General features: G+C 38.6%; 1 protein-coding gene and 1 long non-coding RNA gene across 4 annotated transcripts in view; one reads left to right on the top strand and one right to left on the bottom strand.

The window, feature by feature from the left end:
- DPP10 (dipeptidyl peptidase like 10) overlaps window positions 1–7533 on the top strand; it is a 582520-nt gene extending 574987 nt beyond the window's left edge. For all 3 annotated transcript variants that reach the window (XM_081921713.1, XM_081921712.1, XM_081921714.1), the window contains 5 exons: window positions 2031–2130; window positions 2357–2415; window positions 2511–2583; window positions 4055–4128; window positions 6096–7533. In XM_081921713.1, the coding sequence (XP_081777839.1) occupies window positions 2031–2130; window positions 2357–2415; window positions 2511–2583; window positions 4055–4128; window positions 6096–6233 (444 nt within the window). In that variant the 3' untranslated portion in view covers window positions 6234–7533. The remainder of the gene's footprint in view (window positions 1–2030; window positions 2131–2356; window positions 2416–2510; window positions 2584–4054; window positions 4129–6095) is intronic.
- LOC309376078 overlaps window positions 1252–15809 on the bottom strand; it is a 39495-nt gene continuing 24937 nt past the window's right edge. Inside the window, exon 3 of the long non-coding RNA XR_014171060.1 lies at window positions 1252–1355. This is a non-coding gene — a long non-coding RNA (uncharacterized lncRNA). The remainder of the gene's footprint in view (window positions 1356–15809) is intronic.

Raw genomic sequence — 15809 nt, 5'->3', positions numbered from 1 at the left:
GTCTGCATTCGTTCCATAAGACGTACGCACATTTCCCTTTACTTTTTAGGAGGGGAAAAGTGAGTCTTATAGAGCGAAAAATACAGTATTTAATGTCAACAGCTATATCACAAAATTTGGAAAAGTGCAAAATCCAAAAGATAATTATGTTCTGATTTCCACGTTAGTCTGAGAGTGGTAGATCAGATCAATGAAGTAATGGAATGAAGGAATTTCTCCCCAATCTTTTCATTTGTATTTTATAGTTCTAAGTAGTTTATTTTACAAATCTTGAACTGTGTGCTTTGCATAAACTTTGTTTATCTTGGGTTATATAAGATTTTATTGTAGTTTTCAATTAAATAAATGATGTTATTCTGAAGTAGACATACACAGAGCACAGTGAAAGTCCATATTGTCAAGGACTGAAAAGATCCTCTGCACATAATAATGATTAATAAATTATTATCTGGGTTTAAAAGGGATGAATTTCTTCCCACAGAGTAGGGAATGACACAGGTTTTTTGGAGAAACCTGCTGTTGGTTATATAAGTCTTAAATTAGGATTGCTAGACCTTGAACTCCATCTCTTAGAAGTGTGGAATCAATTGGCAAGCATTTTATATGGAAACAAAACAAGCAGGCTTTGTTTTTTTAAAAACAAACAGCTATTTCAACACAGTTCATCTTCATCCAACAAAGAACAATTTATAAATTTTGAGTGAGGCAGGTGTTGGCCATCATAAGCTGCTTTGTGGGCATAATGTTCATTGTGGTGCACATCTGACACTGGAGATAATTTGTGAAGAGCAAACCAGTGCTTACTTTTTAGAGCCTTACTGTATGTTCAAAAATATCATTTGCTACAGCACTCCTGCAACTGCCTGAGTTTTGATAAATTGTTTGATTCCCTCTTGCATCACAAACCCCTTGCACAAAAGCATGTGCTGGAGAGAGATATTTCTCCTTATATGCTATTTTTCTAGATACTCTCCTCCCTCCTAAAAAAACAAATAAATCAGATAAACATTTAAACATGAACTTCCTGCATATTAAGATGGCATAGTCTGAGAATCAACCTAAGGTGTTATATGAATTGCCATAGCCACATTCAGTGTGTAGCCAAAAGCCAAATAGTCTACACACACACACCAAATAGTTCCCCATCACCACTTTGGAAGGCCCATTCCCCTGAAAAAATGTGGGGAGGGGGTTATATTTGCTAACCTTTTGCAGGGGAGTGGGGCTCTAAGAACTTTTCTTAATTCTTACCTTAATCTGGGGTGACTGACTTTTCTCTTCTACTATTGCTTGAATGCCCATCATGATACAGCCTCATTCCATAAGGCGTTTGCAGAGGGTGGGGTGGCTCTAATCTGCAGAAGAAAACAACAACAAGGTTCAGCTACCTCATAACCCCCGTGCCTGTTGAGAAGTCTTAGAAATCCCTTGTAAATATCTCATAAATATTTAGAGTGTATTTTGACCCTGCCCAGCCCATTAAATGCCAAGGAAAGCTGGGACAAGTGCTTTGTCCCATCATTAACATCCACCCCACACCATTTCCACCAATGAATAAATACATCAAATATTTAAGTACATCACACATCTCCTGTAACATTTGATTCTGGACTCCAAATATTTATTCATAAGTAAATAAGAAAAAAACATGACTTAACCTTTGAATAATAGGGCTTATTCCCTGCCAGTCACAGTCAACAATACTGGTTGTATAAGGCATCTTCCTATGCTTCCCAAGCTGCCATACTACTGAGAAGTAGGAAGCGAAAATGCCATTTTTACCACTACATATAAACTTTAAATAATTTCAGGGCACTCTGTTGTAGTGAATATTGGCTCAAAACACCTTTTTAAGATAAAAAAATGGCTTAAAACAGGTTTGATTCTCTCTTTAATTGTCAATTTATAATTCACAGAAAATCAGAAGGCCATAGAAATAGATGTAAATGCTACGGTACTGCATAACAAAAAAGCCAGTTTCATTAAGGCAATAATGGGCACATTTTAACTCACATTAGGTTGTTTTGTAGGGCTATGGAGGATACATTGCATCAATGATTCTCAAGTCCAATGAAAGGCTTTTCAAGTGTGGAGCAGTGATTGCACCAATTACAGACATGAGATTGTATGGTGAGTATTTTGTATTATTCAGTTTGTCTACTAGGCAGGTACCCAATTTTCCCTCTCTGACGGATTAAAAAATAGCAAATCTTTTACATTGGAAGGGACTGTACCTATTCTGCATCCTTGAAGTCTTAGGTTTAGTTACGTATGATTAGGTCCTTAAATTTTAACTCATTTAATCTGGAAACAATTTAACAGAAACAAATAAAAAAGAATCCTGTTTCCCCTGCAGCATCAGCTTTTTCAGAAAGATACCTTGGCCTTCCATCTAAAGAAGAAAATGCTTATCAGGTAAGCAAGTTGTACGATATTTATGGTGTTGCAGGGGCACTTGAAATGCAAATCACTCGCAGAGGTGTACAAGTGTGTGTGTTTCTTTCCTAAAGGCATCCAGCGTGCTACACAATATTCACGGCTTTAAAGAAGAAAAGTTGTTAATTGTCCACGGGACAGCGGATAGTAAGTAGACACACAAATAGTTCCATTTACAGTTGTAGCTCGTGGCGCAGCTAAGTTCAGTGAAGAGAGGCATGTGTGTGTGTGTTCTTTTGATAATACTAAGCTTTGTCTGCCCCCAGAGAGCCTGTTGTCAGAGTCAATTGACGGTTTTACATCTGAACAGATGACATTTCTCGTAACTGAATATTTGTAACTCTTAGCAGCTGTAGGTACCAATTTGTTTAAATCATATAAAACACCCATGTCATTGGTAAATGGCAACATATATTAATAAATGGCAGCCTCAATATTTAATCAGCTTTCAAATTATTATTGATTCCACCATTGGCAAAATATAAATGGGGTGGGGTGGGGGGACTTATAGCGTACAATAGATTGTAGTGGATTAATTTCTACAGTGCATTTACAGTGTACTGCTCTTCACTGCTAAGCAATGCATGATTTCTTATATTTATATGTTCAGACACGGGCTTAACTAGTATGGGAATAATATTTCCAGAGGAGTGGGTTTTCCAACACTTTCATGATGTTGGAACACCTTGTTCCACTTCAATGGATGGGTACAACCATTCTACCTCATTGGACAGCTAAAAAGACTAATCATTCAGCCAGTCCAGCTGAAGACCCAGAATCACTACCTGCAATGTGAAGGCAAAACTAAAATTGAATGGAGGCAGGAAGAAATATATTTTCCTGGAAAAATCAGCTAATTCTAAGAGGTTCAGTTTCACTTAGGAATGGTGAATCAGAATCTAATTTGCCCACCTTAAACCAACACACAAATAAAAACAAAGCTATCCTTAAATATCCATACTACTGTGAATTTTGTGATGCAGTTCACCAGTCAATGTGTCTAATAATGCATATATTACTCAAACATATTAATATGTATATCCTATATATAATACATATAAAGGAGTCAAGACCCATGCAATACTATATTTCTGCACCATATTTTATAAGTATTTGTATACAGAATGAATACAACTGAATAAAAATACTTAAATTTAATATAATATTGTGTATATAATATTATACATACAGTATGAAAAATTAGACAAACCAGTAAAAAATATTCACCTTTTAGATCAAAGTGTGAAATAGGAAAAACCAAGCCTGGCATTGAGATGTTTCAGAGAATTTTATCCATAGCTACTATGCTACAGCTGTTCTGTTATGAAGAAAGAAGATATTTCTGGAAGTGCTAGGAAAGAATATTCAGCAGAATTACCCACTTTATTTGTGTGTAGGGCACTCACACACAACAGCAACAGAGAAGATGCACTTGTGGCCTCACTGATAGATCCCCGTCATTACAGTGTCCCTGACCTTCACATGTTAAGTGCAGAAATATATTAAGGTCCTTTGTATGAGCATATTAGATTGAAGCCTGAACAGGATTGCAGCTAATCTGTAAGATCTGATTGACATTAATAATGCTTTTTTGCTAACACATGTTATTGTCCCACAGCTAAAGTTCATTTCCAGCATTCAGCAGAATTAATTAAACATCTAATAAAAGCTGGAGTGAATTATACTATGCAGGTATGTAATGGTCAGATATCAATAGTGCATCCTTCAATATGTTTTAATTATGAATTTTTGTTATATATTGTGTACTTGCAAGGTAAAGACTAAGAAAATAGCACCATGTTTGTCTAGACTATGTATAGTTGAATAACTTCAAAAAATGAATCTATGCAAAAAATAAAATGAAAAATAGACAATTGGATCCAGACTGATTTCTGCACAGAGGACTCTCCACTGCAGGAAGACAGCTTTAGTGGTATTAGAGCCTAAACATCACTGCTTCTTGAGTATCTTGGCCTCTTTGATGCTCTTTTAAGTATTTAGAAGCACAATGCTATTTTTATAGTGACATTGAAAGATAAGCTCTGACCTCTTATTGATCAAAGCTAATGATTTAATCATACTTCTATGTGCTGTTCATAAGTGCATTATTCCTATCTGTTATAAGGTTAAGTTGGAAATTAAAACTCTGCTTCTGCTGGTTAGAGAAAGGATGAAATGCTCAGAAGTAGCCAAGCCATTTTTTTTAAGGTTGTGAAACACTACTGAAATGTAGACTACATGTAGGAGATAGAGAACAGAAATATTTTGGAACAATATATTTGGAGACATCAGTTAACATGTGTGACTGTTGTTTAAATAAAATATGTTCGTTAAACATTTTAATTATGAAATGAGGTTTGGCAACTGTACAATAATAGTAGTTTTCATTTCCTATCAGCTGTCAGTTAAGTAAAACCACAAAGGTAGTCCAGCATCATTATCAATACCCATGTTTATGTCCAAATATTACCAGTAGCAGCAATATACAATCCCACCCACTATCTGGGCTCCATGTCATTAATATTGCTAGTACAGTAGTACTTTGTTGTGAGTCCGCCCTGTTTAGCATCCATTTCGTGGAATGTCTGCAGCAAACCCAGAAGTTACTTTTTTTTTTTAATTCTTTTTATTAAGTTTCATTTATCACACACATACAGGGGGAAAAAAGGAAGGAAAAACAAAACAAGTGCATTTGAAGAAAAAAGCACAAATGCAACTACTCACTAAATACATTAACAAAGAAAATTAAAAAGAAAAAAGGCACTAAAAGATAAGAAGAAAAACCACAAGAAAAACAAAAGAACTAATACATAGAAGGCCTAACTTCCTTCCCTGCTGATTTCGGATTTCTACTTTTAATAGTTTGGTTTTTACAGCTGGTGTTGATGGTTAGTTTATACATTGGAAGTTACTTCTGGGTTACTTCCAGGTTTGCCGCTCACGCACGCACAGAAGCGCTAAATCGCGCTTTGTGCATGGGCAGAAGTGCAAAACCGCATGCACGCAAAACAGCACTTTGTTGAGCATCCGAGGCTCCAGAATGGATCCCGGACTCAAAACAAGGTACAGTGGTACCTTGGGTTAAGAACTTAATTCATTCCGGAAGTCTGTTCTTAACCTGAAACTGTTCTTAACCTGAAGCACCACTTTAGCTAATGGGGCCTCCTGCTGCCGCCGCTCGATTTCTGTTCTCATCCTGAAGCAAAGTTCTTAACCCGAGGTACTATTTCTGGGTAAGCGGAGTCTGTAACCTGAAGCATTTGTAACCCGAGGTACCACTGTACAATAAACTTTTGTTGATTAGTTTTGAAGTCATACTAGATCCACATTTTTACCAGGTTGTATATCAGGCTGATACAATAATTTATAGAAATTAAATATCTATTTCCCCTAAACCATTTTGAAAATCCAAATCAGAAAGGCCATTTAAAATAAATATATGTAAATACTTTTATTGCTAAAGCTTTCAGTGTAGGTGATGAAATGCTGATTTAAAATATCAGGAAAATGAATTTTAGTTTGAATTTTATGAGCTTTCAATGACGCCATAACATTGCCTAATGCCTAATTCTGTGTTGATGCAAAAGCATTTAAAACAAATCAGAGACCCTTATCATTTGGTTTTTAAAGCCTATTTATTTTTACATTTCCTCACCCAGATCTACCCAGATGAAGGTCATTACATCACATCAGAGAAGAGTAAATATCACCTTTATAGCACAATTCTCAGCTTCTTTAGTGCTTGTTTAAAGGAGGAAGCGCCAATTTTATCACAGGAACCAGAGGAAGATGAATAAGGAAGCTATTTGTACAGAACTGAGGAGATTTTCAGTGAGGCTCACTGAAACCATAAATAAAAGTGACTGTGAGAGAACAGATTCTACAGAAGCCCAAGGGCAGCTAAAGGATATACCAGTGGAGCAGCACATTTGGTCACAATGAGCTAACAAACTGGGATTTGAATACAAAAGTCCAAATGTATTACCAAGGGACAAAACATATACCTTTGTGGAAGGCCAATGGTCAGATGCAGTTTCCTGGAAGAAATTAATTTTGCATAAGAGTAGGGTTAGTGCATGTTGATTCTGTTAAGATTCACTGTTTGTTCTGTACGTAGTTGCTCTGTTTTTATTTAAAATGCACATGATTTCTCAATTTCAGCATAATGCACACCTGACATAAATATTGATATTTGCACAGGAAAGCTGCAGCCTAACCAACTATTGCAACTTTTCAATTAGTGCAATTTCTTCACTGTCAAGCTTCAAAATATTGAGAAAAGATCATTTTGTTTCAATTTACATTGGGAAACAATATCAGATTAAGTCTGATAAATACACATATTAGTTTGTTTCCCTTCCCTGTAAAAGTTTTTCAAGCATTCACTATTTTACTGTACCAACTATAATTCAGTAAGCAGAAATTTGGTAGTATACGCTTGGACTTTATGTATATACACAAAACTCCTTCCACAGAAAATGTCTGTGTGCTTGAACTATTTTTTCAAGCCATGATTACAGCTATGTTTAAACCAGTATCAACAACTAAAATAGTTTCCCTGGTTAAAAGTTGTATCTTTTCATTTACTAAGAAATATTTGGGTTGTGTTTTTTCGTATTGTTTACAGTAGTCAATAGTTTGCTGGTTACACTCTAATTTTAGAATATGCTACTTTGTCACATGTAAATTAGATACATGAATATTAAATTATAGTTTCAGATAAAGAGATTTTATTAACAATGTAAGCCATTTGAGTACTACTTTGATGAATCATTTGTGAAGCTGGTTCTTGCAGATGGGCTGAGATTCCATTCTGAACTTCAACGCCAACTTGTGGTAGCGCATCACAGAACAGTCTGTCAGTTTTTATTTGGTGTGTCACAGCTGCCTAGGCTGTTACATGAAGATTTAAATTCAGCCTGGGAAATGATTTGTTTTATTTCTAAAGGAGCCTTCTGATGAATGATTTTTAAAATTTTTATTTTATTCAGGTGAAGTCCCTGAAATGCATCAAATGTATTGTCAAGGTGAATTACAGCCCTACAAATCACACTATGAAATAAACAACCCACTCAACTTTGGCCATCAGAATATTAACTTCTACGGTTGAAGTTCTGTATTCTCTTAATTTTAGATATACATTCTAAGACGCTGTTTCATCAAAAGAAATTTGCAAATTTGCACAAGGACTTTTGCTTGCACAGCTAAACTCTCATCTGCCCCTCATGTGAACACTGAAAAGTTGGCAAGGAAAACCCAGCAGAGACTGAGGGACACATAGCGAGGGAGAGGGAGGGAAAGTTCCATTGTGCAGGCAGAGGCAGCTTGTGCTAACGAGGCAAGTTGGTTGGGTCCAACCCAAATAATTTTTTGTTGTCCCTAGGAGTTTTGATCCTGAGTATTTCACTTTTGTTTTTAAAAGCACTATGCATTGGGGGTTGTGTTCGTTGTGGAAGCAGGTTACAAGTACTATAGCATTGTTTCAACACTCAGGATGCTCTATCTATATCTTGCTGTGCATTAAAAGAAAGCCCACCTTTTAAGTTGTAAAGAAACAAAATTGTAGAGTTTCTTGAGACAGCAGAGTTGCTTGAAATAATTTGTAGCGCTTTCTCCTCCTGGGGCAAAAATGGCCAATGTGGTATCCATTTCTCCACTCCCAATAAGGTGGTAAAAATGGGCCAGCCTGGCTCATCTTTATTAGATGAGCATCTCTTTGACATGCAATATTGTTGTACCTAACACCCTGCATATGAAACCCTCAAAGTGTTAGAAGTTACAACTTCTTGTGGTATATTACTCTAATGTGCTCTTCAAGCTGGTCACAGAGCTATCTCTTCAGGTCCATATTCTGCTGTTCATGGCATCAAAGAATGGCAAGAACATTCAACCAATGACAAGAGAAATGTGGTAGATAGAAACTAGTCCTATAGCCCTACCCTTTAATTCACTGGGATGATGAGCAAACACAAATTTATCTCCTTTTTTTGTTCACACAATACATTTACAAGACTGCACTTAAATGCATTAGCTGAATGGCCTTGATAGCTTTTACCACAATGTTGTGCATTTTGTTTCCTTTAAATATATATATATATATCCTACTTTCCTTCTTAGAAAAGGAGCTGCTCAAGGCAGCTAACAAATAGCAATAATCCTGATGATTAAAATACACATTATCAAACCAAAAACAGCAGAAAAAGCACAAAGAGCAGCACTCAGATTCAATTCCTTAAGTGTGCCTAGCAATCCACTTTATGTGGGGAAATACTTACTTGAAAATATCCCACTTTAAAATTTTATTTGTGTCAAAACATTTTACTACCTGACATAATGGGTCATATTTTAGAAATCTAATCTATAGACACAATATTTTAAATAGCTACAATTACTAGATAAGGGATAGTCTGCAAATCAGGCTTTCTTCATTAGTATTGTCTCCTGTTTTGAGTACCTTGCAGCATTCACATTAGTTTTGAAGTGTGTGCCTTAGCAAACATTTTTTGTACCTTAGTCCTGTGCAACTTTTGAACTACCAAATCAAATATGGCCTGCTAGCCATAGGTTAGTACCTTGATAATATTTGTATCTTTGCTTCTTGCCTGGGATGCCAGGGCCCATCATATGAGCTTGGTTTCTAGGCTCATACGATGTACAAGAGTGCGATAATTTTCCCAGGATGCTCCCTAACTCATTTACAGCTTAGATCTGGGAGGTTTCATTGTAGCTCCATGCCCTCAAATCATGAGTTTTACTAGCAATGGAGCAAATACTCCATTAATGCCTTAGGAAGAATAGGCAACAACAAAATAGAAGTGGGGAAAAAATGAATATAGGATGGAAGATGGTTTTTGAAAAGGTGTTACAACAAAAAACAATTGCTGGTTTGTATTGGCATCCTAGTTCCATTGCTCAAAACTAAACAGACCTGAAGAACGTTTATCATGCTAAGCTGAGTGCACCATGCCAGCTATGTGGAGCTGCCTATTGGGGAGGGTGATTCTAGTTTTTACTGCCTCCAAAAAAAGGGGGGGACAGCCCTTATCAAGTACCTGGCAGATCACTATAGATGGCTGGAGAGCTACATTGGGTTTTCTCTCTTGTATATGTTTTTTTGCTAGGGCACCACTCAATAGGAACAGCCATTGATGCCTTCCAAATAGTTTGTTACACAAATAGCTTTAGGTCTGAGAGTTTGATATCGGAGCCAGAGGCAGCCGCTAAGATGAAAAGGAAAAGAAAGCAGGAAGCACAAGATAATTACATACACATTCATCTGGACCTCGACCATAATTTGAAAGTGCAAACAATATAGATACTATCAAGTAAGCACTGCCGCCATGTATCTATAACACCATTAGGCTTTTCCTATTGATCCAGAGCCTAGTGCAAACCACTGATGAATTCAATTCAGAATGCAAAAGGTTAGGCTATAATATTTGCAAAGGCATGTTATCAATCTTGTCACTGAGGCTACCAGTGGTGGTGAACCTGTCTTATCATGAAGCATGTTCTCTTAGTGAGCTAATTATCCCCACTGTTGACATATTTGCTTATTTATACAATAATTTATCTGCACACCACTGTAACATCTGGATATATTTGCATAAATTAAAACAATATATTAATCATTCTGCAAAGAAGGGGGATGAAGCTATATCCAATTTCTTCTTTTTTCATCTGGGCTGCTCCAATTGTAGGAAGCTGCCTTATACAAAGTAAAAATATTGGCCAGTCTGGCTAAGCACTGTGCGTCCTAGGGCTGTGTATAGCTCCATACCATGGCCGCAATGCACCCCAAAACCAGCCCTGGGCTAACCTGTAGACCACGAGTCCTGTTACGGATCCAGTCCCAAAGTCTATTTAGGGTCTAAATAAATACAGCTGGGAGGGTGAAAAGGAAGGGAGGAGGAGGAAGAAAATGTTGCTCTTAATTTTCCCCTTTCCCAACTGAGAGCAGTGGGGTAAATTCTGTGGGTGCTCCTTTGCAGGTGGCTTCCCTAGCAGGATCGGTGCCTCTGCAGAAAAGCTGCTCACCAGACACCTCAATTCTGCTTGGCACATATTACTCCTTTGCAAGCAATTTCTCTTCAGGGAAGCCATTTGTATTGGAGCACTCTGCACCATGGTGGGAAAGAAAGTCAGGTGGTGGGCTCCTACAATTTCTAGGTGATCGGGTATTTTCAGAGTTCCCTCCCCCCCTCACCCATTGCCTGTCTTTCCTTCCTGTCTGGTGCCCTGCTCTTTGACAGCCATGGATCATTCTGGGCCAACCATCCAACCCGACTTGTAGCGAGCCATGGCTGCCTGTACCTGACTTGTCCTGCACCTGACTCCCTCAAAAGGTGCTTGATTTGGATTGGGTCTCAGCTGAATCCAGGGCATAGCCCTAGTTTATACTGACTGAAAGCAGCTCTTTAGTACCTCGGACCAAGTTCTTTCTCAGTCTTACCTATAATTGCTAGGGATTGAACCTTGGGGCTTCTGTATGCCAAGCACATCCCCTGAAACTGAGCTTCTGCCCATAAAAAGTAACCTTAGCTTTTCGTATCGTTTCAAGCCACTGTGACAGGTAAGTGATGTTTGTGAAATCGGGAGCAACTGGCCAAGGAGCAGAAAGTGTATAGATCACAAACTTATTTTAGCACAACCTCTCTACAATAATTACAACTTTGATAGATCCTTATCCTCCTGCATATAAATTTAGTTTTTGAAGATAATGCCTAAATTTGATTGTGTTTTAACTATTTTGGAGTTTAGCTACTATCTTTAAACCACCGCAAGTAATGCAATATTGTAAATACAGGTATTGCTATTTCTGACTCCTTCTATTGGCTAGTCTATACACAATATGAAGGGTCTTTTCAAAGACTACAATTCCAAAACCAAATGCTGACTTGTCCAGTCCTAAATCTTGCCATACTGGCAATTAAGGTACAATTCACAAATTAACATTCATTGCTGCAATCACTGCAGCTCCAAATCTACACTCCATATCATCTACACTACACTCCAAATCATGATTTCATCACAGCTTCTATGCCACCTTAAACACAACTTTTACTCAGAGCAGTGCCATTGAAATTAATTAACATGACTAAATTGGGCTCATTAAGTGTACTCTCAGCAATGAGTAAGGGACTACAACCACTATCATTTCAAGAGAAGCATTTCCAAAGTTTAGATGAGTCACTAAGTGATAAAATGACACATGGGTACATGGGTGTGTGAATTTACATATATTTTGATAAATAATATATCCATACTTATGTATACTAATACATTGTAGCCTGTGTAAAATCAAACTATTCAGGGATATACCTAAAATGTGGTGTGTTAGAAAGAGTTAAATTTAAATAGGTGGGATTTGACTAATGAGTGTAAGTCCCATGAAAGGACTTCTACTTGCACAACAGGCTTCTCCCCTCTTTCCCTCCATGCCCCTTGAAATTGGCTCTGGGAAGATCAGAAGAAGCCCAGGAATTCTGCCTGGGAGGAGGAGAGGGCGGAATCATTGCATCTGACAAGCCACTCAGCCTAGGACTTGCAGATCAGAAGGTCGGTGGTTTGAATCCCCACACCGGGGTGAGCTCCCGTTGCTTGGTCCCTGCTCCTGCCAACCTAGCAGTTCGAAAGCACGTCAAAGTGCAAGTAGATAAATAGGTAGCACTCCGGCGGGAAGGTAAACGGCATTTCCGTGCGCTGCTCTGGTTTCACCAGAAGCAGCTTAGTCATGCTGGCCACATGACCCAGAAAAACTGTCTGCAGACAAACGCCGGCTCCCTCGGCCAGTAAAGCAAGATGAGCGCCACAACCCCAGAGTCGTCTGCGACTGGACTTAACGGTCAGGGGTCATTTACTTTTACCTTCTTAATGGAATGGCCTGGAAAGCATGGCAATAAATTCCTCCCAGTGTTTTACTCTTTTCACTATTCGTATTGGCAAGGTTGTGCCTTAGCAAGAATTCAGGAAGGACACTCAACAGAACTGGAGCCATAGCAGAGAAATCCTGCTCTGTTCCATTATGAATGTGTCATTTGAGGATGATGGCACCCAGTTTGTCTAATCAAAATTGTGCTGAATTTTTATTGTTAATGCATGCCTTAGATCTGGGTGTCACATTTGAAATTCAGAATTGTTAGCAATATAGGTATTTCTTGATTCTGGATCCTGAGTTCATATAAAATATGCAGTTTACGGCTATTGAAAACTTAATTGTCCTTGGGTAGAATAATCTCATGGCCCTCTTGTGCCCAAAGCTTTTGCAGCTACTTAGGGAATTAAGGGGCCTGGCAAGTAGCTTCAGCATGCCGATACACACATCTCCAATACTAAGGGAGGAGAACTGATTTAGCTGAACATTCATGGGCATCATTAAAGGTGAAGTTCAGAGGCTTGCCTTCAGGGCTGGCATGGCTAGGGAGCACCTTTGGTGCCAACCTGTAACACCTGCCTGGCATTGTGATGCCCCAGGAGTGGGTGCAGCAGGATGGAATCCCTAGCTGTAAGGTAGGCTAGAAGAATAGCTGCCCTTCACTGTTGGCAGAGCTGGCTCATGCACCATAGACCTTTGTTGCACCATAGACCTTTGTTTCCCTATACAGATCCATTTGAGGTTAAATAAATAAATGTGACCCTGTGCACCTAATCTTTCTGTCTTGCCTCTTTATTTTCTTGTGTGGTTGCAAAACAAGTTATTCTGTTGGAACAAAATTGCAGCTGTCCATCAATATAATAAATAAAAATCCTAACTGATTTTTTCCTGTAGTAGATGACTGCAGAAATTGGCAGATGAGCACACAGCTCGGAAACTGAAGAAGCATCTAGCAGTTATATATCAGCTTTGTGCGATGCACTTAGAATGCTGCTCCTGCTCCATTCTTGTCCCAATTAACCGGCCACCTTAACAAAATGAAGTTTGTTTGCACATTATCATGCATGACCACCCAATGTAGCTGCAGCTGAAATAGTTCAGCAGAAAAAAATTAGGCAATGCTCTCTTTATTGTAGCATTAAATTGATTAACTTGTCATTGAACATAGTTTTAAAATGCATCAAAATGTTTCCAAATAAAATATGCAGCCGGACATTCCCATTTGCCAAGTGGGGAGTAAAAGCTGCAAGCTATTTGTGACATTTAACAGTCGCATTAACATCCCTAATTGTAAATGACAGGGCAATTAAGCTTGAAAAATATCCTAACAAAGTGCCTTGGGCAATTACGATTCTTCCATCTGATATGTGAAAGACTACATTCCATTCAACATGGAAGCAAAGGTTTCCAATATGGTTTCCAATGGATGTCTGACTGGATTGATGGTTCATCTTCCGTACCCTTTCTAAGCAGTTGTGTCTAAAAAGCACTTTATCTAGTTATTTCATATTGCTGTTTGAAGATAGTGGAGAAACTCATGTAGGTTTGCCACATATATATGTCACATATATATAATGCAAAGGCACACCACTTGTGAGAAACCTACCCTGCCCAGAAACCTCAGTTTGTATGTGTGAACTTTTCAAAGTTTTATGACTAGCAGGAGTAGTGTAGTTCCACTATACCAGGGATACCCAAACTTGGCCCTCCAGATGTTTTGGGACTACAACTCCCATCATCCCTAGCTAACAGGACCAGTGGTCAGGGGTGATGGGAATTGTAGTCTCAACGCATCTGGAGGGCTGAGTTTGCCTATGCCTGCACTACACAGTGCAGACACAGCAGAAGAGTCCATTTGCTGCTGCCACTGGCCCATTAGTCCAGTGCCAACCACCTTGCCCCTTGTACCTTTCAATAAGCAACAGCAACTCCGCTGATCTGAGGCCAAGCATTGCAACACCCCTGCTGCCCACTACTGTGCTCATCTTATCCTTTAAGAAAGATGCTCATAGACGGGCAGCTTTGTCTACAAAATGTGTTCACGGGAAGCACTATTGTTAGCAAACTTGCGGGCCATGCCTATAAACATCCAGCAGGGCTGTACCTAGCAGAGGATGTGGTGCTCTGGCAGCTAGCAAACCGACCAATGGAAAGAAGAGAGATTTGCAAATCACCCAATTTCTTCTGAAAAAATGAGAAACAGGTTAGATCAAGGGTAGGCAACCTGTAGCCCTCCAGATATTGTGAGTCCACATTTCATTCCTAGCCATTGGCCCTGCTGACTGGAGATGGAGGGAGCTGGGGTCCCAAGAACATCTGGAGGGCCCCTGGTTCCCAACCCCAGAGATAGATGATTCTAAGATGAGTCAAAATTGCAGTAAGTTGTAAAGCACCCTGGAACAAATAACCTTAACCTTGCTGACATAAAGCCTTTGTAAAGATGCCAAGGGCAAAGAATGGGTACAGCGAGGGATGAACAGAATTATGCTTCATTCTAACCCCCTCCTTCTTTTGATACTGCATGTAGAACTAGGTGGAACTTACACCACCCAAAATGCAGGTGTAATTCACCTCATTGGAATCAATGGAAGCAGAAAAAGCAAACATTTGCAATGCCCTCACACACAGACCTAACGCTGGCCAGAAGCAGTTAGGAATGAGCTTAATTTATCTCTCCCCCCCCCCCCCGTCTGACATATCTGCTCACTTAGGATTCCTCTGTTCAGTTGGATTGCTTCTTTTCGGTTGGAAAGGAGAGCCACATACATTGAACTTAACCGCAAAAAAGTTATCGGGGCATCTGTTTGTGCATTATGGTTGGTTTCTAAAGGCTTCCAAAATTATTATTTATTATTTATTATTATTATTATTATTATTATTATTATTATTATTATTATTATTAGAAGTTATAGCAAGAGACAACTAATTTACTTGATGGCCGAAATGTCATCTACATTGTGTTTAAGGACAGGGGTTATACCAGCTAATTTTCTTGGTGCATTTACATGAATGAAACGACATTTGCAATAGAAAATCATTTTAAAATGCTTACACCATGAAATTACAAAGAACTGCAGGAGTCTGTAAGTAATGAAAACTTCGGTAACAGAATTAAGTATAGTGACTGTAAAATAACAGCAGACAAACAGTATGTCAAATAGTGCAGGAGGGATTAAATCAGAGGGTTAGAACAAGTCGCTTAGCTTGGCTGTAATTGTTATCGAAAGAACCCGTACCAAGAAAGGCGAGTTGTTTTGGCCCTAGAGAGGAATTTCTGTTCAGAAAACTATTCACATCTACTTCTTTCTGTTGGTTACACACACACACACACACACACACACAAGAATTGCTGGATGCAAAGACCCAGGTTTGGTGCAAGTACTCCTTGGTGAAAGAACCCCGGAAGAGATTTAAAATCACAAAATAGGCAGCAAAATAAAGCATAGCAATATGGGTCATTTCAAGCTCCTTCCAAAGTTTCTCTGCTCCCTAGCATAGA

This window comes from Podarcis melisellensis (assembly GCF_964234715.1).
Source record: "Podarcis melisellensis genome assembly, chromosome: 1".
Taxonomy (NCBI): domain Eukaryota; kingdom Metazoa; phylum Chordata; class Lepidosauria; order Squamata; family Lacertidae; genus Podarcis; species Podarcis melisellensis.
This window is presented reverse-complemented; position numbering and strand designations above follow the sequence as displayed.